Source organism: Hyperolius riggenbachi, chromosome 3, assembly GCF_040937935.1.
Source record: "Hyperolius riggenbachi isolate aHypRig1 chromosome 3, aHypRig1.pri, whole genome shotgun sequence".
In the NCBI taxonomy this organism is placed as follows: domain Eukaryota; kingdom Metazoa; phylum Chordata; class Amphibia; order Anura; family Hyperoliidae; genus Hyperolius; species Hyperolius riggenbachi.
In genome coordinates, this window is record NC_090648.1 from 282,798,715 (window position 1) to 282,822,874 (window position 24,160).

At 41.4% G+C, this 24,160-nt stretch overlaps 1 protein-coding gene across 1 annotated transcript in view; it reads right to left on the reverse strand.

Annotated features, from left to right (window-relative positions):
* CPED1 (cadherin like and PC-esterase domain containing 1) overlaps window positions 1–24,160 on the reverse strand; it is a 344,542-nt gene that overhangs the window by 194,228 nt on the left and 126,154 nt on the right. The window contains exons 9-13 of the mRNA XM_068276408.1: window positions 21,033–21,185; window positions 19,235–19,339; window positions 8,804–8,964; window positions 7,037–7,101; window positions 4,363–4,392 (exon numbers count right to left, since the gene is read on the reverse strand). Of these exons, the coding sequence (XP_068132509.1) occupies window positions 4,363–4,392; window positions 7,037–7,101; window positions 8,804–8,964; window positions 19,235–19,339; window positions 21,033–21,185 (514 nt within the window). The remainder of the gene's footprint in view (window positions 1–4,362; window positions 4,393–7,036; window positions 7,102–8,803; window positions 8,965–19,234; window positions 19,340–21,032; window positions 21,186–24,160) is intronic.

Here is a 24,160-nt window from a genome sequence, read left to right on the forward strand (position 1 = left end):
CGACATCACACCACTGTGGGAGGGATTTCACCACAATATCAGCCATACAGAACTCCCTGATAATCCGTTTGTGAAAAGGAAAATATTTCTCATGGGATAGGGGGTATCAGCTACTGATTGGGATGAAGCTCAATTCTTGGTCACAGTTTCTCTTTAATATTACAGCTATAACAAAGTTTACACCAGTGTATCATTCATTAGATGATTAGAGAACATTTCCCAGAAATATTATCTGATACACATTTAATAAAGCATATATCTGATTCAAGCTGACTACAGTTACTAAATAGGACTGTAATTAGAGAATGACATTCATGTATCATTCATTCAAATAAAGGTATAATAGTTTTCTATTGCAGTACCAGTTTTCACCTTATAGGTCAAAGAAAGGAAGGGCAATGTCTATTATGAGAACAACTAGTAGGCCCAAGCCCGTTTTAAAACGGGCTCTAGGTCTTTTTTAACCCATTCAGGTTCCGTGGTTTTCACGTGAGAAATGTTCACCTCCCATTCATTAGCCTATAACTTTATCACTACTTATCACAATGAACTGATCTATATCTTGTTTTTTCCGCCACCAATTAGGCTTTCTTTGGGGGGTACATTTTGCTAAGAGCCACTTTACTGTAAACGCATTTTAACAGGAAGAATAAGAAAAAAATGGAAAAATTCATTATTTCTCAGTTTTCAGCCATTATAGTTTTAAAATAATACATGCCTCCATAATTAAAACTCACGTATTGTATTTGCCCATATGTCCCGGTTATTACACCGTTAAAATTATGTCCCTATCACAATGTATGGCGACAATATTTTATTTGGAAATAAAGCTGCATTTTTTCCATTTTGCATCTCTCACTATTAACAAGTTTAAAATAAAAAAAATATAGAAATATTTCATCTTTACATTGATATTTAAAAAGTTTAGACCCTTAGGTAAATATTTACATTTTTTTGTTTTTTTTTATTGTAATTTTTTTTTTATAGTAAACATTTTATTTGGGTAGTTTTGGGAGGGTGGGAGGTAAACAATAGATTTATAATGTAAATGTGTGTTCATTTCAATTTATTTTTATTTTTAGTTGTAGTATTACTTTTTGGCCACAAGATGGCGGCCATGAGTTTGTTTACATGACGTCACTCTAAGCGTAACACACGCTTAGAGTGACGCATCGGGGAGGGAACGGCCAGAAAAGGCGCAGCTTCCGAGAGAAGCTGTCACTTTTTCAGCGGGGGAGAGGAATCAGTGATCGGGCACCATAGCCCCATACATTGATTCCCTGGCTACCAAATCCGCGGCCGGGAGTGTGCATGCACGCGCACGATCGGCCACGGGAGCGTGCGGTAGCGCGCATGGTTTCTGGACGTAGTTTCTACGTCCAGGAACCAAAATAGGTTAAGGACTTCCGAGGTCAAATGAAAAAAAAAGGAAAATACCTGCATCATATTTTAAGGCATGTAGGACACAGAGTGTAGAGTGGATCAGGGGGTTGGCCCTAGAGCTGCGCAGCCGCACTCGCGGCTATGCGGACTGCGCAGCCGCGGCCAGCTCATGCGGCCATGTTTGTAGAGGCAGGAGAGCTCGACTCGGGCCGTGAGGTCGGGAGCCAGCCCAGGAGGCTATTGAGCAGTGGGGACCGGGTGGAACGGCGCGGACGGAGTCCTCCGTGCCTTAAAATATGATGCAGGTATTTAACTTTTTTTTTATTTGGCCTCGGAAGTCCTTTACCGCCGCGCCCAGTCACTGCGCCTGCGTGCGCACCCGACGCACGCAACTGCATGCCCACCCACCTCGCTCCCTGGTCTCTCCAGCAGCCCGTTACTGCGCACATGTGCAGTAAAAAAATACCAGGGACACTGCAAAACTGTTGGACGCAGTGACACTTGGACTTTATTGTATAGGACTAGTACACCCAAGCCCATTTAAAAACAGGCTCTAGGTCTTTTTTTACGGCCACCGCCGCCAGTGCGCATGCAACCGCCGTGTGTCAAGCACACATGCAGTTGCCGCAAGCCGAGCGCGTGCCCGCACCCGCCCACCTCGCCCGCCCGCACCCGCCCACCCAGTTCCCTGGTCCCAGCTGTCCGTTACTGCGCACATGCGCAGTAACAAAAAAACCTGGGACACAGGGAAAGCTGCTGGATGCAGCGACACTTAGATTTTATTGTATAGGATGCTGTCCATGTACTGTACATCAAAGTGTTTAATTCAGACAGTTGGAGCAGTGGAAATGAGTAACTTTGGCAATCATCCACTGAGTGATCTCTAAGCAAGATACAAAACAACTTTTCGTTAAACTTTGTGAGTTGCAGAACAGGTTAATAAATCTAATCATTTTGTGCTGTGCATTTATTGGAAGGCCCATGGCCTCATTATAGAGTCAGGGCTGTGTCACATCAGCAATCTATAGCAGCTGCAAATTCTCCAGGTCATTAGGTACAAAATAACGTCAAGTGCAGCTTATGTGGCAGTAACCAGAATGTGTAGCTGTACATTTACAGCCTTCAACTAAAATTACTTTATTTGGAAATGTCACTGTTTGATTTAAAATACACGCTTAACACTTTGAAGAACTAATATGTCTTAAAACATTTTATTTAAAAAATCCTCTCCCATCTTGTAAAGCTCCACTATCAAATGTTAACTAAAAAGGTCCTCCCCACCTTTGATGCCCAGGAAGAAGTGATGCTAATTGGGAGCTTACAAAAAAAACCTGAAAGCACTATTTAATAATGGGGGGGGGGGGGGGGGTATGTTAGGGGAAACATAAGTACATAACTGTCAAAACAGTGAATTTGGGTGCTGCCATAGGCGCACGTTAGACTACGGAATTACCTGCTACGAGCAAAACAGCGGAATTGGAGTTGGAGTAGCAGAACTCCTCCCCAGCTACGGGGATGGCGCTACAGCATAGGTGAAATAGAGGCAGCTAAAAGCAGTGGTAATCATCGTACTAGGGGTATGGTTTTGAGTGGCTTTATATAGCTCAGCTAGGAGCACTAGTTCACTAGAGTTTGGCAACAATGAACTCTGAATGGACTTTATTTGGGCAAAAGGGAGTTAGTGTTATATATATATATATATATATATGGTGGAGGTTAGTGTTAGTGGGTGGGGGGAGGTTAGTGTTAGGTGCATATAGTGCAGGGTTGGTGTGAGAATTACAATATTCTACTACTGGTAATTGGGGAAGTAGAATACCGAGAAAATTACTTAGATAATTGGTATCACCCAGTGCCCATTTTTTCCAGGCACCACTATTACATGTACTCAATGGCCTTTTTTAATTCCCATATACATTTTTTCTTAACTTCTCCTGGCAGTAATGCAGGGCAATATGAGCTTTCCCAATTGTTGAAATCCTCTGGGGTCTTCAGAAAATGCATTCTGATACCCCATCCACTGCATCAATAACAGGGTTCCACAGCATAAGCATCTTTGTCACTAGGGCTTCTCATTGGTCAGTTGATCTAGACCAATGAGTTGATTGAGACTGACGAGAATCCTTGCTTGATTGTTAAGATGTTGACTTGTCCCTATTTTTGTAAGGGAAAGGGAATTTGTGCACAAGCATTATTTTCTGGAGTTGAGCTAGAAGGACTTTTAAATCACCAAGTGATGTGCACTCTCTGCTTGCAGCACTGCGGTCCCAGGTCTGAATCTCGGCCAGAATTCTATTTCCATGTTCTCCTCATGTTTGCATGGGTTTCCTGAGAGCACTCTAGTATCATCTCAATAACATACCAATAGGATAATTGGACCCTCAGCACCACAAAATAGACGTGAGACTAGGACAGCACTGGGCAAACTATGGTCCGCGGGCCGTGGTCTTCATCCAGCCGGATTCCTCTCTTTCCCCTCCCTGCAGAGTCGCAAGTGGAAGAATACGGAGGGTTAAAATTCACCCACTTACCCCTTTTTGTGTCATGTCTACAATACGACAATAAGGCGTCACATGACACACTGTCAGGAGGTGCTAACGTATTACACGCTGGCAGCCAGAGTGTAATATGCTGGGTTGTCATGTGACGCCCTGTTGCCATGGAGACCCGACACAGGAAGTGGCGAGTAGGTGAGTTTTAACCTTTTACTCCATCGTATTCTTTTTTAGGAATGCAGCCCACAGTCCGCAGCACATGGCCCAAGCTGCGCAAAGTTTGCCCAGCCCTGGACTAGGACTATACGATCACACTGTGAGCTCTTCTGAGGGACACAGAGACTGAAGATGTCAGCACTATATAATTTATATAAATGCACAATAATAATTCAGACAATTGCCTAAATTTACAGCATTGCAAAAAGTGTGCATATAAGAGAAGATTAAAATATCTGTGTTTTTAACCTAAAAACACTATACTTACTTGTACTGCAGTTCCTTACTTTGCTTTTGTCTGTAAAGATAAATGAATAAAAGATAAAAATAAATAGGAAGATGTATTATAATAAATAATATAGCCCACAAACCGCACCAGCTACACTTGTTTCACTCTCATGTATCACAAAATATTCTTCCATACATATTTATAAGAACTGTGGTCAGACACAATCTCCCCTGTAAATTAATCAAACTGACTCATGTTGACATTGCTGCCCTTCTTCAATTCAGCAGGGACACCAAGCTGAAGGCCTGTTGACATGTAGCCCACTGCATGTTTTTTTTACATACTCTACTAAAAAACGACCTGTTCTTTGAATATACTAATAACTAATTTGGAGCTATGTACCTAGAAAGTGAAACATTAATCATAGCCATGTTACTTACTTTCCATTCAAATACCAGGTAGATTTTACTTTTATGCTTGCATCCATTCAGTGTGCTTTTACAGATTCTGAATAGAGTTAACGAAGAAGTGACACCCATGCTAACCCAGAAATAATAAACACATATATAAGTAGATAAATACTAGCTCTACTTACATAACAGATGTATTGCACTGTCCACGTTATGATTCCTGTGAATTTTATAAAGGAAAAGCAGAGAATCCTATTCTAGTCAGATTCGATTTTGGTTACCTTTGAATGAAGCTAATCCTGAACTCATTTCCTCCCTCACTCTTGTTTCTCCTCTTGCTAATTGTGTATTTGTTGCCCGCCCTCCTCCCACAGTCTTCAGACACTCCCACTGAGGTCTATACTAGAAAGTGCACTGTCTAATGTTATTAGAAGGAGGGGGAAATAAAGGGAAGAGGAGGAATATATTATAGATAAAAAGACCTCCCAGCATGCAACTGTTTTGCCAGCTGATGGCAATGAAAATTAAAGGGCCAGTGCTCCTAAGGTATGTGATGACTCCAAACCATAACAGCAGAAAACATTTTGAAAGTTTTAAATGCAGACCAGCTGCTGTTGAAATTTAGATTTTTATGGTGACAATCCCGCTTTAAGAGAATCAGCTGGCTTGATATCTGAATTGCAATAGATCTAGAAACACACTGGAAGAAGTAAGAAAAAAAAGTAAGAAGCTCCATTGGTGTAAAATTGTTGATGATGGGGAAAGAGAGGACATTCTTGCAACTTGAAAAGTACCGGAGGTAGAAACAAGCTCTAAGACGATGTAAGGGGCAAATATAGAGCCAATTCCTCTTTGTCTCTTGAGAAATAGTAGTTGCTTTCTGAAGAAATACCACTTCATGCTCTACAGCTATTCCAGTAGGGTTCTCATAGAACAACTAAATAATAGAGGCCAGTGGCTATAAAATAGTTATAGGACCTAATGTAATTTACATTGCTATTATGGTTGTGGAAAAAAAGAAAAGAAAAATACCAGGTGATTAAGCAAAAAGAAAAAAAATAGTTATAGGGCCAAAAGGCTTACCTCCAACTGATCACTAATCTTTATTAAGGAGGTATTATACAATGTGTCTGATTTATGGAAAAGCCATGAAACCACAATTGATGACTCGTCTTATCTAGGTGGGGTGGATGGATAACACCGGCCCCCTTATTAGTAAATGAACCTGTCACACTCCATGCTATTAATAAAAAATGTACTCCTGGAAGCTGGAGTAAATTGCTGCAGGATGAGTGGTCACATGATTTTTGCATTCTGCTTATATTTGACTATGAAGTGAAACTGCTACTGCAAAAGCTAATGATTCAGAGCCAATTAGCATCTAGGATGTCCTAAACTGCTGGAGCAATACAATGATATTTGAAGGTAAGTTATTATTATTATTATTATTATTATTATTATTATATCAAAGTTATTGGGGATTCCAGCATTTACAGTAAGTAAGTTAAGATGTTTTGCAGGGCAAGGGTGGGGGATCCTGGGAACAAAGGGTTATGAAAAGCAGTGTGTGGTAGGAGTTGAGCTTTAATAATACTGTACATTGTTATCTAAATGATTAAACAAACACGCTGAGATTATCATAACAGTACAGTGTAAAATATTATGTTGTAGTTTGAGTAATTTAGCGTAAAGATGTGTTTGAACTTCTGTTGGGATTTTATTTCTGTAAGTATTTCATCCAGCTTCCTGTCTCAGGGACACATTAGAAAGTAAGAGGATATCTGATTATAAGTTTGGAAATTCCCACCATCACAGGAAGAAGTCCGCAACCGTCACAGGAAGAAGTGAGAGAATATCTTCCCCATGGGGAAACCGACAGCAATAAAAACATTACAGAGGTTGTAGCCTCTATCCAAAACTTAAACCTGTTTAAAATAAATGCCTTGACTTTAATTTTCAAGGCATCTGAGAATTTTAAAAGAACATATTACAGTTCACACCAGTTCAGGTGGACTGTGGAGCTGGAAAGCATTAACAATGAATCGTACTCAAGAGATAATTTCTCTCACATCAGTTTTTTTTTCAGTTCACTCTATGGGGAGCTCTGCTGCTCTACAATTGATTCATCCAGATAGATAAAGTTTATATTAAATGAATCCAAATTAATCTTCAAGGTTCAACGGTTTTGCAAAGCACTTCAAAATGTGTCTACATAAATAAAGATAAAAAATGACTACTGCACCCACGCTCGCAGTAATGTTTCATTGTCATCTATCTGTAGAGCAATATAAGACAAACACGACCTGAGAAACTTCCAGCTGCTCCAGAAGATGCATATGATTCAAGATGTCCTTTGTCTTCTTCTCCTCTATAAGTACAATTAAAGAAAGATGTGTTTTATTGCAAAGGCAAACGTGTATTATAAATACAATATACATACCCATAGCCTGCTAATGTCAACAGATGTCTGAATTCAGAACAGTTACAATGTCTTTTTTGCTTTCAGGGTTCTAATTTAGTGACCCCTATTACAATTAACTTTCCCCCAAGATTTAACACAAAAGATGTTTTCATGCCTAATCAGTAAAATGCCTTTTAGGCTAGTTACACACCAGGACGTTGTGTTTAGGGGACGTTATAGGGCACATAACGTGCCCCTAACGCAACGCCTGGTGCTCTCTGGTGTGGATGTCGGAGTGAGCAGCGTTGTGCAGCTCACTCTGGCGTCCGTGATGCCGTGATGCGTACTCTTGGACGCATGCGGCATCACGTGGTCCCGCCCGGCCAATCGCCGCACAGAGCGGCCGCTCCAGGAAGTAAACACTGCACGTCACTGAGTGCAGTGAATATTAATTAGCCATGTGCCCGGCCGCTCTCCCCTCCTCCCCAACATGACTGAGCATGTGCAAACAGTCTAACACGGCTTAGCCACGGAGAACGCACAGCATGCAGCACTTTGCTGCGTTACAATGTAAAGCAACGTGGGCAGTGTGAACAGCCCACTTGTGTTACATTGCTGTGCATTGGGGGAGCGTTACAGGCTGCACTAACGTGCACCTGTAACGTCCCTGTGTGCAAGAAGCCTCAAGCTCCCAGCAAGCTATGAAAATACTCAAAATCAGTTGTATACTGTATTACCTTAGTACCTACTTGTTTTTTTTATTATTTTCTACATGAGATGAAAAACAATCTCGCAAAAGAAGAATCTGGAGAAAATGTAATTGAATAGGGGTTACAACATCCAGGGTCAAGCGTTATATGAATATGTGTCATGCAGCAGTCTTCTAATTACCACACAATTGTAGTATGAATGAAACATTTTGACAGTGAAATAAGTGTATGTAGAACGTAGATTAATGATGCTTTGTTAGCTTTCCCAACTAGAAAATTATGGGAACATTTTAAGGCTGCTAAAAAAAAGTCCCATGTAAGTTGGCCCACTTTAGTATCCTGATGGAGATAAAAGAAAAAAAAAACACACACAACTTTTCTTTTTTAGAACTGTAAAGTTATTTTTTTCTGTTTCTATATTGTGCTTATATTGTTTTTTTACATAGTTTCTTGTTGTTTTTTTATCTTACTGCATAGTACAGTGTAACACAGAGGGAAAGCTATAAATAGGTCTTGATCTTTTTAGTGTTATGTTTGCTTAATAATAATTTAGTATGAACATTAAAAGGAATGGACAACATTTCTTAAAATATTTGCTTTATTTTTTTAAACAAAAATATTTTATTTTGTATACTATATTAGTACCCAATCAAATATTAGAGGTTATAATTCGTTTTGAAATCTCCTGCAGGTTTGACTTACATGTTTTGCAAGCAGAAAAATATCTTACTTTATTGTTGTAGCAGATAAGTGCGTAATGTCCACATAGGACTTATGTTTATTACACAACAATAACACAAAAATGCTTTTAGATACAGTGCTTGATCTATTACAACTGCAGGTGGAACTCTATAAAATATCTTTTCTTCTATTTTATGTTTTCTTGATAAAAAAAGAAGATAAATCTTGATACAAGAAAATGATAAATAACAATAAACGTCTTCAGCTTTGCAGCGTACCTGTTTGCCAGAATATAATGATTCAAGATTTCTAAATGTTCCAGCACAGTAGTGTGAAGTTCATGCTTTCTCAATAAGGATCCAAGTTGTTTTATATGGTTAGTTTTGCTGTAGAGGTCATTTCTAAACTTTTTAAGTGCAACTGAAGTAGAAGGATAAATCTATAAAAATAAAATTAGGAAGTCATAAAATATTTTGTATTCCATTAAATTAAGTCATTTTAAACATGGCAACTCAATCATCAAATATTATTTTTGTAAACAATGGTAAGCAACTTTTAAAGACACTGGTTAAAAAATACCCTCATAACACAGGCATTTAGTTGTCACGCAGATGCACATGGTAACTGGATATTAGGTTTAAGCATCAGTGCAGTTCCTAGGCTAAATTGCACCCACGGCGAGGGTGTAAAAATTGCAGCTCCCGGGAACTCGCAAACCATTCCTCTTTAGGTCACACAGCCACAGGTCACACGTAGATCTGCCTACTTACTAGTGACCAACCGCTCAGCCAGGAGGAAGCAGTGACCAGGAAAACACACAGGCGAAGAGAGCCCGGAAAGCCGACTCCTCCATGGGTGCCACACACTGACAGCCTGCAGTACCGCTACAGGACATCAGGTATCATCATGCGGTGGTGACGTGATAATGACGACATCGGACGCAGGCAGCCCAGGAGGAGTCATGGAAGGTGATTTCGCTGGCAATCTTCTTTCTTCCTCCATTTGGCTGCACCGCACGTCACCAGCTCCCTAGCGGTTATGTCCTTCTGCCTGCGCCCCCCTTCTTCTACTTGCCGATCTGCGCCCAGTACGGTCGCCCTGCCCAAGAAACGGCCCTGTTAAACAGTAATACTTCAGCAAGAGGAACTATACATTTTAGAGAATACAATAACTGCAATTACACATAAGTAATTCCCAATAAGGAATCAGGGCATAGTGTGAACCAAATATACATGAAATTTCCTACCATGTCTATGCAGTTCCCCTCCCCCACATCACATTAGATTTACTGGCCATTTACAAGCAAATAATTAACATATTTTCCCCTGGATAAGATGCTCTGGAATATAAAATGCACCTAGGTTTAGAGGGCAAAAAACGGGAAAACAATGTATACTAAACCTGATGCATCCATAATCTAGGAGCATCTTGTACATGTTGTCCCCCTCCATGTGTCCTCCTGTGTCCCTCATGTGTACTTCTATGTCCCCATGTCTCCTCCATGTGTCCACCCATATCCCCATGTGTACCCATGTGTCCTCCTGTGTCCCCATGTCTCCCCATATGTCCTCCTGTATCCCTCATGTGTCCTCCTGTGTCACCCATGTCTCCCCCCATGTGTCCCCTTCTGTGTCCCAGTGTGTGTGTGTCCTTCTGTTCACAGTGTGCCCGGACCCCCAGCAAGCCTCTGCTTCCTCCCCCTGTCTCCCGCTCCCCCCCCTCCCCGTGTGTATTGGCAGCTGGCCTACCTAATACATGGTGCTCACAGATATTGCAGACCTCCTTCTCCTCTGCGCGGCTTGCTCTAGTGAATGGCTTGCACTGATAACGTCATTAGCACAGGCCAACACTAGAGGGAGAAGTGCGAGGAGAAGGAGGTCTGCAATCCCCAGATAAGCCAGCTAGATAAGCCAGCTCCGAGCTGGGACAAGGTCCTCCAGCACCCAAGATTGAGACAGCAAAGTGTGCCCCTCCATCCCTCCCACCCCAGCCATCACACACTGATTACTATTAGACTAAGAGGTGCTCCAGGGCCCCCAACACCTTAATCTCTAGTTATCTGGCTTGCAGTCACTGCCATTTATCTCCTTTTCTTATCTCTCTCTGCTTTAAACACATTAGGGGAATGATAGCTGATTGAGTTATGCGCCCCCCTCCTACACTGTGCTCTGAGTCTGGAGCATCTCTCGCCTCGGCCCGGCTCTGAGCCAGCTGTGGCTACACACAGGGGAGAGCAGGAGACACATGGAGGAAGTGGAGGCACGCGGGGGTGCAGACACACATGCAGGAAATACCCGACATGGTGGCAGGTCATATCGCCAGCCGGTCATCAGTCTGGGATTTTCTGCATTCGCCGTATAAGACACAGGGACTTTTTTTCCCCAATTTTTTTTGAAGAAAAAGTGCATCTTATACGGGCAAAATATGGTATTTAAAACAGCTGTAATTACTTTTTCTTTTCTTCCATTGTTACAGACATCTAAATGTTGCCATGTTGGAGGTTAATGGACCAGAAATGAGCCATTTTTATGGAAAAATATGGGTTTCTACTGGATGCTGTACCTGGGACTACGATAAACCACAGACATAAAGGGACTGATTCTTAAAGGAACATTAATGTTTATCTGAGCTATCATGAAAAATAAAATAAAAATAAGATTGTACAAAGAGCAACCTTACACCCCTCTCCATGGTGTCCACTTTATAAAAAAAAAATGGAAGCCCTGCCCCTTTAGAAAAGAGAGCACACCATCCTTGCAACACTCTACCCTGTGTGATTAGTTGAGTGGAAGGGTGGGGCAAATTTGCAAGCCCATCATGAACTCTTAACAAAGAGGGTCTCAGGCTCACTCTGAGATTTGTTTTTTTTGTTTTGTTTTGTTTTTTTGCAATATTGTACTGCTCTTAAAATTGTGTTCCTTAAAAATGCAATTATAAGAAAAGTTTATCTTCTGCCTTTTTTTAAATGTATATTTTAATAAAATGTTTTTTTGCAATATGTTCACAAAGCAAGTTGTCTCCAGGTCTGCTGTGTAAACAGCCTGCAACTATTTATCTCTCTCCATTTCTTCATCTGCTATCCGGAGAAAACCTAGCCCATGACTTTGTGGGGGGTTGGGCTTGACCATAATCAATGAAACAACCGTACCTATTCATTGCCTGACAACCTATTCATTGCCTGTCTGTCACTAGGCAAGCATGGCTGCAGCAAGGATCACACATGTCCCTCATGATGTTAAAGAGTACCTAAATTATAAATTTTACAGTTTGCTTTAAGCCTAATAAGTTGCCAAGGTATATTAAATCACACATAATAAAGAATGATTTTCTCATCCCCAGGGTCTGTATTCCACATATGGGCTTGACATCCCTGTCTCCTGTCTGAAATTGGGGCTTGGCAATTGTTTTTCTTTCCTAGCCATGTGTGCAAAGGATGCTGGGGGATTTATGTCATGACTCCACCCTTCATATCCTGCTACCAGCTCACACCCAAGAAAAGAGATGTAATCTGATCCAGGCAGATATTTGGTATAAGAATTATAGCATGCAGTCACAGATTTCTTATCTCTGTAATCACTCTCCTCTGCCTCTGCCCAGTTTCTTGCTTCTTCCTCAAGTGCTGTACCAAAACAAGTCTGGGCCTTACAATGTAATCAGTCCAGTCCCTAATCTGCACAGAGCATGTGCAAGATTTCACAGGCATATTTGCATGATGGAGGGTGGGAGGACAAATTGCTCGAGGGGAGGACACAATATTGAGGGTGTACTTGCAAGGCATCAGCATGAAGAGAAAGATTGAGGTGCTACTACTACATATATAAATCTGTGTCTGTTCTAGACACTACAATGTACCAGATGTAAACTGTGTATGTTCATCTAGCTGTACACAGTGCATAGACTACATGCATGTTTTGCCATTCAACTTTTTTTTGACTGGAGGTAGTCTTTAACTGTGTCGCTCCTGATTTCCAGGGAAGGGAGGAAGGTGTTTTCAGACTGTCAGCATAGAGTACCTGATCACCACTGACAGCTTACAGCAAAAACTTTGCAATTTTTATGCTATGAAAATGAGAAATGTTTGCAACATAATTTTATAGAAATGCAATTATAACAGAATGAAGGCAAAAAATTAGATTAAACTGAAAACAAGTATATTTTGAAAAAAAAGAGCCCTTTATCTTCATGTTCCTGTGTCCTAGAAGTCTATTTCCTATTGGTGCACACTCTTGGGTAAAGTAATGCCTGGTCTACAATAGATTATAATGTCAGTGGGAAAATAATATATTTAGGCATAGATATTTGCTGAGTTACTACCAGTGGTCACCTGGGTTCGGAAATTAAGGCACGTAATGAATCCAGATAACCTGGCTTGAATTTATGAAAAAAGAAATGTTGGCATGGAAGGTCATGCGTGTGACAGTAGTTGCACAATCAATATTTCCCTAAACCTTCAGCAGCTATAACTATGGTCCATTATAACCAGGGGAGTGTGTTGTAGGCTCTGGTCACCAAACACAATCCATTGTTAACCCTTAGACTGCCACCAATGGCTATACTGTAGGTGTTCTTTGTTTTCGCATTCATCTGCCATGAATGCTTTTTCATCCAAAACTACTTCGGCCAGCAGCAAACTTCTATAGGGATTTTTGTTTCCCCATATACCTGTGCCACGGACATCTTAAGCCCAATCTACACAATATGATTCTTTGTACGATTCCATTACGATTCTATTTACGATTCGATTAAATCCGCCATGTCCGATCGGGATTCGATTCAATTCAATTTGCCATTGCAAAACAATGGCAAATCGAATTGAATCGAATCGAATCCCGATCGGACATGTCGGATTTAATCGGATTGTAAATAGAATCGTAATCGAATCATACTAAGAATCGTATCATGTAGATGGGGCTTAAAATGTGTTTAGTACAAAGTTTGGCTTTGTGTCAACTTTCTACTTTACTTGAAATATAGTTCAAGTAAAGTAGAAAATAGGTTGATGCAGAAATATGCAAATGCTACTGCAAATCTATGCAGCTTGAATATGGACCAGTGAAATGCTTTAGGCAAGACATTTAATAAACACAAACACTACAAACATAGTTGTCACTGGCGTGCAGCTTTTGTAAAAAAAAGGTGACAATCTAACGGTGCCCATACACGATACAAAAAAAACGTTCGATGTTCCCATTTATTCACTCTAAACGATCGAATTGAATGAAAGTCGAATAGAATCTTTTTTTTTTTTCGATCAAGAAATGCAAACGATTATCCCGTTTTTTGGAGAAAAATCTGATCGGACATGCTGGAAAAATTTGGTGATTGTGTGTTGTAATCGTATCATGTTTGTTAAATTGTATGAAAAGATCTTTTATATTCTAATTGTAAGAATTGTTTCAAAGACTAATCTTTATTTGCATTGTCTTCATAACAAGATTAAAGATGAAATATTGAAGTATGTGTATGATTATTATTATTTTATTATAATTATATTTTTTTACTAAAGTAGAGTAATAATGTCCTCATCAAGGAGAGTCCAGAGGTACAATGCAAATGCAAATTTGGCCTTCTTCCTGTTAGTTAATAGAGCCATTTGTAAACGCTCTGTGGTAAAAATTCCCTCAGCACGAAAAAAAAAAAACCCAACACTGTGAGGTAAAACACACCTATATAGTTGTTCTGAGGTAATATTAACTTCACAATAAACAAATTGAACCACTCAGAGGAAAAATACAGCTCAATAGATGCAATGAGCTACAACTGCCGTCTGTGTTAACTATCTGAGGTAAAATACAAAAAAGAGATTCCGGTTGAAAAAAAACGTCACTTCCAATCGAATAAACTATTAGATCGAATACTTTATTTTTTATCTCAATCTTTTTTCTCAATTTGATTTTTAGGCATATTCGATCATTTTCCCCGGATTTTCAGCCTAATCGAACGTTCGTGTATGGTACCTCGAAAACAACTATGCGATTTTTTCAATCTAACGGGATAATCAAACAAATGTATCTAATCGAAAAAAAAATGAAAAAATTGTACCATGTATGGGTACCATAAGGGTTAATAAATATAAACCAGGTTTGCAGAATCATGTCCTCTAATGATCTCATGCATTGGGAAATCTTAATAGACTACATCCATATTTTTTCTGTTTCTGGAAACAAAATACTTATTTTTCAGACTGCTGCTGGCAGCATATACTGTGGATAAATAACTATTGCTCTATATAAAAAAGTATTGGTGTGCAGCATCTCTGCTTTATTAGTATTATTTCTTGATTTGTTGGATTTATATAGCGCCAACATATTATGCAGAGCTGTACAATACATAAGATTGTAGACAATGATAACAGGGGTGAATGACAGCACAATACAGGTTATTACAATGAGATCCAACACCACAATACAGGTAGTAATACAATCCAAGGTCATTATCATCAGACTGCGGGGTGATATACACAGTTCAGTCTTCCAACCATATTCAGTCAGGATAGGCTAGACAGGCCCAGGAGAAAGAAAGGGAAAAAAAGAATAGCAATAGGGAATTAGAAGAGAAAAGAAAAGAAGAGGAAAAAAAGAAGAGAGAAAAGATAGAGAAAAAAAAGAGAAGTCGCACCAAGGGCAAACTACACCAGAGAAAAGCTAACTATAATCTATCCAACTATATCGGGGTCCTGTCTTATAAAATACTGGCCATCTTCTCCCGAACCATCAAAGCAGTAACTCTCTTTTTAACCTCCTTGAACAACACAAACTGTGTCTGCCAAGAGCATACAATCACCCCCACAGAAATAAAGCCAACCAGTGCCCTTTGGATTTTATTTAATAATAATAATCCGAACATTTGTATAGCGCTTTTCTCCTGTTGGACTCAAAGCGCTCAAGAGCTGCAGCCACTGGAACGTGCTCAAGAGGCCACCCAGCAGTGTGAGGGAGACTTGCCTTGAACTCCTTACTGAATAGGTACTGACCCTAGCCAGGATTCAAACCCTGGTCTCCCATGTCAAAGGCAGTGCCTTTAACCAGTACACTATCCAGCCACTTCTATTTAGAGACCAGAGTTGCCCAGGTATGTAGTTGGCTGTTGTTGGCCCACATCAACCCACTTTTGATAATCTTAACACACAAACACTCAATGACCAAATTTGTGAGCTTTTGGGTCCTTGGCATCATTAATTAAAATATCCCCATTGAAATGAAACACATTTGATTGTCTGGTTTTGGCTCCGTTTCTTTTATAAATTTGAACCCTACAGCGTAGGAATGGCAGCAATTTAAATATTGCCGTTGAAAATCAATAAGTTAATTTTATTAAACCAGCCCACTGATTAAGATTGCACACATTTAGTAGGATTTTTTTGTACAGAATAAATGTAAAAGTCAGTACTTGGAGTATTTAATGATTCACAAAGAATTCACAAGAATAAGTTGTAAATTGTTCAGTAAGGTAATCTGAGGATAGAGCTTATTTTTAAACTTAAGATCCAGTTGTGACATTTTCTTAGCACTGTGTAAGTCGTTTTCTTAGCACTGTGTAAGTATTCAGTGGCTAACAGGGGTGTAACTAGAAATCACTGGCCCCCCTGCAAAACTTTGGCTGCCCCCCCCCCTTTCTGCACAGGTAAACTGAGAACCAATGTTATTCATTTGGCTAGTGCACTCTTGAATGTGTTTCCCCATGCAGATAAAAACAGACAGCAGTAAAGCAGTGCACGCATTTTCTCTATCAATTACATTAGCTTCTGTCATAAAACATGCATATTTTCACACATACAGACACACATGGTGTGCAGAAAATGCATACAGAAAACTGACAGATGAGTGTGCTCCCAGCCTCAGCTTATTATACTCACTCTGTCCATCTCTGATGGAGCAGAACTAGCTCTGCAGACTTCTTCAGCATCACTACAGTACAAAGCACTTGTTGAGGGGTAGAAAGGTTGGGGGCTGGGGGCTGTGCAGAAGACCCTGCTGCACACTAAATAGGGACTGTCTACAGATCTTTGTATGATTTGTTATCAGTGGCTAAGCAGATGCAGTCATTAGAACAATTGTGCACAGAATAGAAAGCTTTTTCTCTCCGTGCCCAGACTACTCAAGCATCACTACAGGACACAGCACTTGGGGAGGGGTAGAAATGCTGGGGGTAGAACAGCGCTGTACACAAGATCCTGCTGAATTCTGAATGGGGACTGTCTACAAATCTTTATCTGCAAAACTTTCTATGATTCCTTATCAGTGGCTGAGCAGAGGCAGTCATTAGAACAATTGTGCAGAGAGCAGAAAGTTTTTTCTCTCCTTGCCCTTAGCTGTCAGTCTCTCAGGACGGCCCACATGTTGCTTCTGGGCCCCCCTGTGGCTGCATCCCTTGCAGGGTCTATTGTTACGCCCCTGGTGGCTAAGCTCGCTTTTCAGTTTCTATATTTTTATTGATAGTGCAAACAACAATGCAACTTACAATGCAAATTGACTGTGTAGTAGCACATGCTATTTACAACGTAGAGCAATGCCAAACAAGTTTAACAAACAAATAGTAACAAGTTACTTCCAACGACACCTTCAGTGAAATCCTTTTAAATTTAAAGACCTATCAAACACCAGCAGCTCATTCTAACTAGCTCAGCATTTTTCAGTGTCTGAAATGTAGGTAATTGTAGTTCGCCTGAAGGGAGCTCCTGTGGATCTGGCAGATCAGCGAGATGTCACTGTGATATCACAGACGCTCCCTTCAGCTGCATCTCAATCACTGGTATTTCAGATGCTAAGATAGATGCTTTAGTGATGAACATGCACTGTCAGTGGGGATACTGCTGTTTTACAAAGGAGAGAAACAGCATATTCACCATCAAAGGTTAAATAAATGAATCCTATACATACTGTGCTGTATTTTCTGGTTAGAGTTTCCCTTTAAGTTCCATAGCTGTTCTTTTGTATATAGCATAGACTGACAGAATGTCATGTCTCCTCTTGACTATCTATGAGCACACTCTGTTTATCACCAGGCGGTAAGCACATTTATTGTCATCACAGGAGAAATAGTAGCCTGGATCTTGTTAAACTTATGAGGAGCTGTCCACTGTGACCGCACTGGCCCTGCATTCATTCATTACCACAATTAACTTTGTTCTTCTCCAGTTCTGCCCTGTGCTCATCACTAGCTGAAAGATGTGCTGCACATCAGTGGAAGAATTAGTGGGAGCGCTGCCTGAGCTCTCTGCTATTAATCACCGGCCGTCATCAGCCAAATATTTGCTAATAATGTACTGATGGTTGTGTCTGAGCGGTGAAGAGTTCACCATCACTCTGCAAGTGTCCTCTTAGCAGACACCTAATAAATACATTATGGATAAGCAAAATGAATGGAGGACCTGGAAAAGAGATGTAATAAAACAAGAAAAATATTTCTAGGTTGTGCAATGTTCTTTCCAGAGATTTATTTGTAAATTGAACAATGGAGCATGTATTGTGCAGAACTCGATTTATACTAAATCACTTTGTTTTTAATTTTATATGAGCTATTAATCAAGGCCTCGTGGCTGTTGATATGAAGTTGCGCTGTCTGGGTGCTCTCAAGAAAACCAAGCAGGAATTCAGTGCAGATTTGATTTATCTGGTAAGTAAAAACATCTGTTGATGTGACAAGATTCAATCTACTTATTTAATCCGTGGAAACAGTTTCAGAAAAGAACCCAACACACTTTTATACATCTGCTTACATGTAGCTTAATTATCTTCTTTGCTATTGTTTCTGCTGTTTTTAATGCAAGACCTGTCACATTAAAAATGTGGCTACTTCAAGGTTTTTAACGCATTAGCAGCTGTAATAGAGTTATCTCGTTTGAGATAATGCACTGCTTTTCACTTCAGTCACCAGAACTTGTTGTGCTGTAAATTCTTGGAATGCTTTGATCTCTATTAGCAGAAAATATAGAAACTGGCAGCAGAAGTCCTCTGTTATTGTCTCACACTGCCCCCTAGTGACAAGTGATCATAACTACACATAACAGCAGTACTAATTAGAAGCAAGGAAATGTAACAAAGAGAAAACTATAAAAAGTGCTTAAATAAATTGCCCTGGAGCACATGCAAGCCTCTAAATAAATTGACTGCTAAAGGAATATATAATAATAATAATATATAGAAAAAAAAATCTCACAGCAAATATATTCACTTTAATTTAAACTATGTGGTTTAAAATGAACCTGTAAGGAGCGAAACAGTAAGAGTTAGATACTTACTTCAGTAGATCCAGAGGCTTACTCTATAATCCTGGACACCAAAGATGCTTGTGCATTACATTTTCCTCCATGCATGAGTGGCTTTGGATTACTGCTCAGGTATCGATCGTATTTGCGCTTGCACAGTGCTATGCACAAAGATGGACGGGAGTGCCGCCGTGAAGAGGAAGAAGGTCACGGCCAGCTGTGGTGGGGTCGAGAAGGACATGAGAAGCCTCTGGACTATTCAAAAGCTTCCCTCTACTGAGGTAAGTATCTAGCTTTTACTGTTTTGCATCTCCACACATTGCATTCTGATACTGCGATGTATGGATAAATTCAAAAGTTATAAATAATATAGGATATGTCAACATGTCTACTTATTCATAGGTCTCTGTTCTGGAAAATGGTCTGATTTTGGGCCAAGTCTGAACCCAGCCTATGTTATGCAGACACATTTACAAGTAAAAATAAAGTGGAAATAGATTACCATTTCAAATGTTCTCTGCTTTGTCAGCTCTCGCATAAAAATATATAAATCATCCATGTCTTCCCGTGTCAGATTTTGAATTTGATCCATCCAGCAAATATTTTCCTAAAAAGGAAGCAAACATGTCACATTTTATTACTTAATTTGCTCTATGCTCCACAAAATCCAAATCTCCAGATATTGAGTGGAGTCTAGTCAAAAACAGAAATATTTTGGGGTCACCTCTTGCCCAGAAAATATCCCTACAAATGTGACATACCGAATCTGTAAGGACAGAGATTTACAGTTTACTGGAACAACTCACCAGAGTTTACTGTACTTATTGTCAGCTGTATGACTATGAGTTGCAATAGCAGGAAAGCAGCCTTGGTCATCCCCCCCCCCCTCCCCTAGTGTTGGGCGAACAGTGTTCGCCACTGTTCAGGTTCTGCAGAACATCACCCTGTTCGGGTGATGTTCGAGTTCGGCCGAACACCTGGTGGTGTTCGGCCAAACTGTTCGGGTTCGCCCGAACTGCTGAATGCCCGGCCGAACAGGGCCCCTGTTCGGCCGAACAGGGCCCTGTTCGTCCGAATACGGCCCCCCTATGGGGTCGCAGGCATAAGGGGGGAGCATGCCCCGATCGCGGGGGGGTCGGAAATTCCCCCCACCCCCTCCGCTAGCGCTCCCCCCTCTGCCCGCTTCCCCATACAAAAGTTTGACGAAAGTAAAATAGTACCGGTGGTGGTGGCTGGCTGCTGCAGTGGCTGGCTGGCACTATGAAGTGACTGAGGAGGAGGAGTCAGAGTAGGACGCGTTGAGGGAGGCCGGGCAGCGGGCGGTTCAGCGGTAGTACCCTTGTGGTACTTCCGCCCTTTCTCTGACCTCACGTCCTCTGCATGATGACGCATACGAGGGTACGCATGACGCGTACCCTCGTATGCAGAGGACGTGAGGTCAGAGAAAGGGCGGAAGTACCACAAGGGTACTACCGCTGAACCGCCCACTGCCCGGCCTCCCTCAACGCGTCCTACTCTGACTCCTCCTCCTCAGTCACTTCATAGTGCCAGCCAGCCACTGCAGCAGCCAGCCACCACCACCGGTACTATTTTACTTTCGTCAAACTTTTGTATGGGGAAGCGGGCAGAGGGGGGAGCGCTAGCGGAGGGGGTGGGGGGAATTTCCGACCCCCCCCCCCCCCCGCGATCGGGGCATGCTCCCCCCTTATGCCTGCGACCCCATAGGGCCCCCAAAAGCGGGATGTTCGGGGAGTTCGGGGTTCGGCCCAAACATGCCGAACATCGCGGCCATGTTCGGCGAACGTTCCCGAACCCGAACATCCAGGTGTTCACCCAACACTACCCCCTCCCCCCAATTGCTATTACTGTTGTAAAATATTTTTGCCATGCGGATATTACAACAGAAGCACATGGCCAGGAAATCTACAGTGCATCCTCCAAAACCATCACACAAACATCATTTCCATATTTACAGATAGAGAAAAACTCTAAGGAAGACTATAAAGGGTTTTATTCTGAATTAATGCAGATGGCCTACTTTCTACATTGACACTTGTCTAAAGTTGTCGGGAGTTAAATTGAATCAGGAATACTTATGGTCCTTTCATTATTCTTGAACCTGCTACAGCTTAATCAGAATATAAATGGTATCATCCTGATTCAAAGCTTCTTGCTTTTACTGATGGCTAACACGGTACAATACCCTACTGCATACCAGAATAACCACACATCACATCAATAGTTCAAAGGACTGAGAACCTGGCAAATTTTGAATCCCTATTAAATTCATAGAAACGTACCTTTATAATTGTATGCTTATGAAGGCGCTCCAGCACTTCGAAAATACTGAATGAATTGTTTTGTACTATGAAATTAAAAACGCTTTGCAAAACCATTTCTGCAGTAACGTCATCTTCCAAAGTTAGATCATGGAAATCAATCTGTTCTTTAACCTGGGAAACAAAAGTTGAGTTAGAGAGGGAAACAATACTAGATATTTGAGATCTTGCTGTACATACTGCAGATAGATATAGAGTTTCAGAACTCATATTCTGTGTTTATTAGGGCCATTTTACTGATATATGTAATAAGTGCTAAATATTAATTTCTAGCACATGTGTTGCAGAGAGTGCAATACCAACTCCATCCTTTTCATTTCAGGGGGCTTGAAGACTAGCTGCCTGCGCCTCCCTGATACCACTTTACTATTATTATTATTATTTAGTATTAATATAGCGTCAACATCTTCCACAGCGCTGTACTCTATATTGTCTTGTCACTTAACTGTCCCTTAGAGGGGTTCACAATCTAATCCCTACCATAGTCATATGTCAATGTATGTATCATAGTCTAGGGCCAATTTGGGGGAAGCCAATTAACTTATCTGTATGTTTTTAGGATGTGGGAGGAAACCAGAGTGCCCAGAGGAAACAATGCAGACACGGGGAGAACATACAAACTCCGTGCAGATAGTGCCCTGGTTGGGATTAGAACCAGGGCCCCAGCACTACAAGGCAAGGGTGCAAACCACTACACCACCATGATGCCCAATGTGAAACTGAAATATCCTTTTAGTATAGAAGAGATATTGTAATCAGTTCAGCTCATGCTAGATCCGGTATTGCAGGTCTGGGCATATTAACTGTGACTTTAAATTTGCTGATTGGTTTCACCCTGCATACCAGTTAAATCGCAGGTGCTGCTTGGCGATTAAGCATTGACTTTTCCTGTGTTTGGAAATATCTTTCCATTTCAGTATGCAGACTGCTGTTCATGTTTAATTTAAAAGGCCCCGGATGTTCCACTCTCAATCCATAATTCTATGCATTTTAGTGCTTTGTGTAAAATATAGATGGGTCAGAAAAGACTCCAGGAGCTGTTATATTTGTCAAAGAAACTATAAGAGAGTAACAAATGTCAATTGGTTGCTAAAACTACTATTCAGGACATTACCTATTTTAGCATTAAAGTAAATAGGGAATATGTTCTCTTGTATAGACTCATTTTCACTCCTTTGATGAATAAAATCATCCAACAGTTAGAGAGGTGGGCAAACATACCAATAAGTAATGGGAAGAGCTGCTTGCTTAGGGTGGTTAGTTTGGGAAACTTTTATACCCCATGCAGACTATTTCTCTCTTACTTCAGAACCGTGACATCATGAGACTCATAAAGGGGTAGCGGGCAGGAAGGGGGTATTGGGCACAGCGGCGGGGAGGGGGGTCCCTCACCTGGGTCCCCCATGTGCGCTCCCCCTCCAGCTTAAGTTTTTGATGGGGCGGGGGGTCGGACCCCCCCTCCCTCACCTGGGTCCTCCATGTGCGCTCCCCCTCTAGCTTAATTTTGCGGCGGGGAGGGGAGTTGGACCCCCCTCCCTCACCTGGGTCCCCCATCTGCGCTCCCCCTCTTGCTGAAGTGGAGCAGCAGCAGCCGCCGCTATTAGTAGGAGGCAGCGGGCGGGGATAACTCACCTCTTCCACGTTCCAGCGTGCATTGCAATGTCGTCACTTCCTGCAGTGCCGTCCACTTACAATGCAGTGGGCAGCATTGCAGGAAGTGACGACAGTGGAACGCACGCTGGAACGCGGGAGAGGTGAGTCATCCACGCCCGCTGCCTCTTACTAATAGCGGCAGCTGCTGCTCAACTTAAGCTAGAGGAGGAGTGCAGATGGGGGACCCCGGTGAGGGAGGGGGGGTTCGACCTCCCTCCCCGCCGCTGTGCCCAATACCCCCTTCCTGCCCGCCACCCCCTTCAGCTCGTCGGACACCCTCCAGCTCGGCGGCAAGTCTAGGCCTGCCCCTGGGGGCAGGGCGCTACTTCTTCTTCTTGCTTGGACCAGCCCCTTCTTCTGCTTGGACTGGCCCTGGGGGCAGGGCGATACATCATCTTCTTGCTCGAAGGTTGAGACACGTAGCCTATTATATATATAGATATGCCTCTTTGGGGTCTGCCAGGTTTTGCCCTGGGATGATGCATGCAGCCCTTTTACACTGGGAAGAAAAGGATTACAAAACTCAGTAACCTTTTAGACTTAGTGGAGAATAGATGCTTAACTCTTAGAGAACTTCAACAGGCACATGACTGCCCAAGGAAGCATTTTATGCCATATATTCAGGCAGCTTATGCATATATTCAGATAAAGTCCTTTTTCATTCGACATCTCAAAGACATTTCTGGTATTGCCAGGGTAACCCCGTTTGACCATTTTTTGAAGCCAGGGAAAGAGAGATCTTCAGAGAATCATGGGCAGAAACCAAAATAAAGGCGAAGGCCCCTGCTAACTTCAAAGGATGGGAGAAATACATACCAGACCCACAAGTGGGTGAAAAAATAATTGAGGGCAATGTTTTAGAAAGGTTCTGATAAGTGAAATATGGAGGGATAGTCACTTGATGTACATCTTCAAAGCAAAGTATGCTTTTAATACCAGGTACCTAGTCTCTCCTGCTCACTATGAGAACAAATTTCCAGAGTGTAACCTTCAATATGCATATTTGTACAATTGCATATGGTCTTGCTATGTTCTCTCCAGATTCTGGGAGAGGGTCTCTCTTTTTTAGACAAGATATGTAAGTAACAGATATCTAAACACCCTACGCTGTTCATTTTTCACTATGCTGAACCTCCTTCAGAGGATACACAGCCAGCCACAAGTAGCCCAAAGGTACCGAATGTTGGATACCTTATCTTGGCTGCAACATGGAAAGTGATATTCAAATGTTGGATTTATCTGACTCCCCCTAGTATAGCTAACATTCAAGATGAGCTCACCTTTATAATGCATCTGGAAATATTGTTAGCTACACTGAATGTCAAGAAGGGAGCGAAGAGTTTTTTGTTTTTTTTCTCGAAGATTGAAGTCTTATGTCTTACATGTTAAACCTAAAGAGAAAATGAGAGAGTTCATGGGGCCATTCAAATATTCCT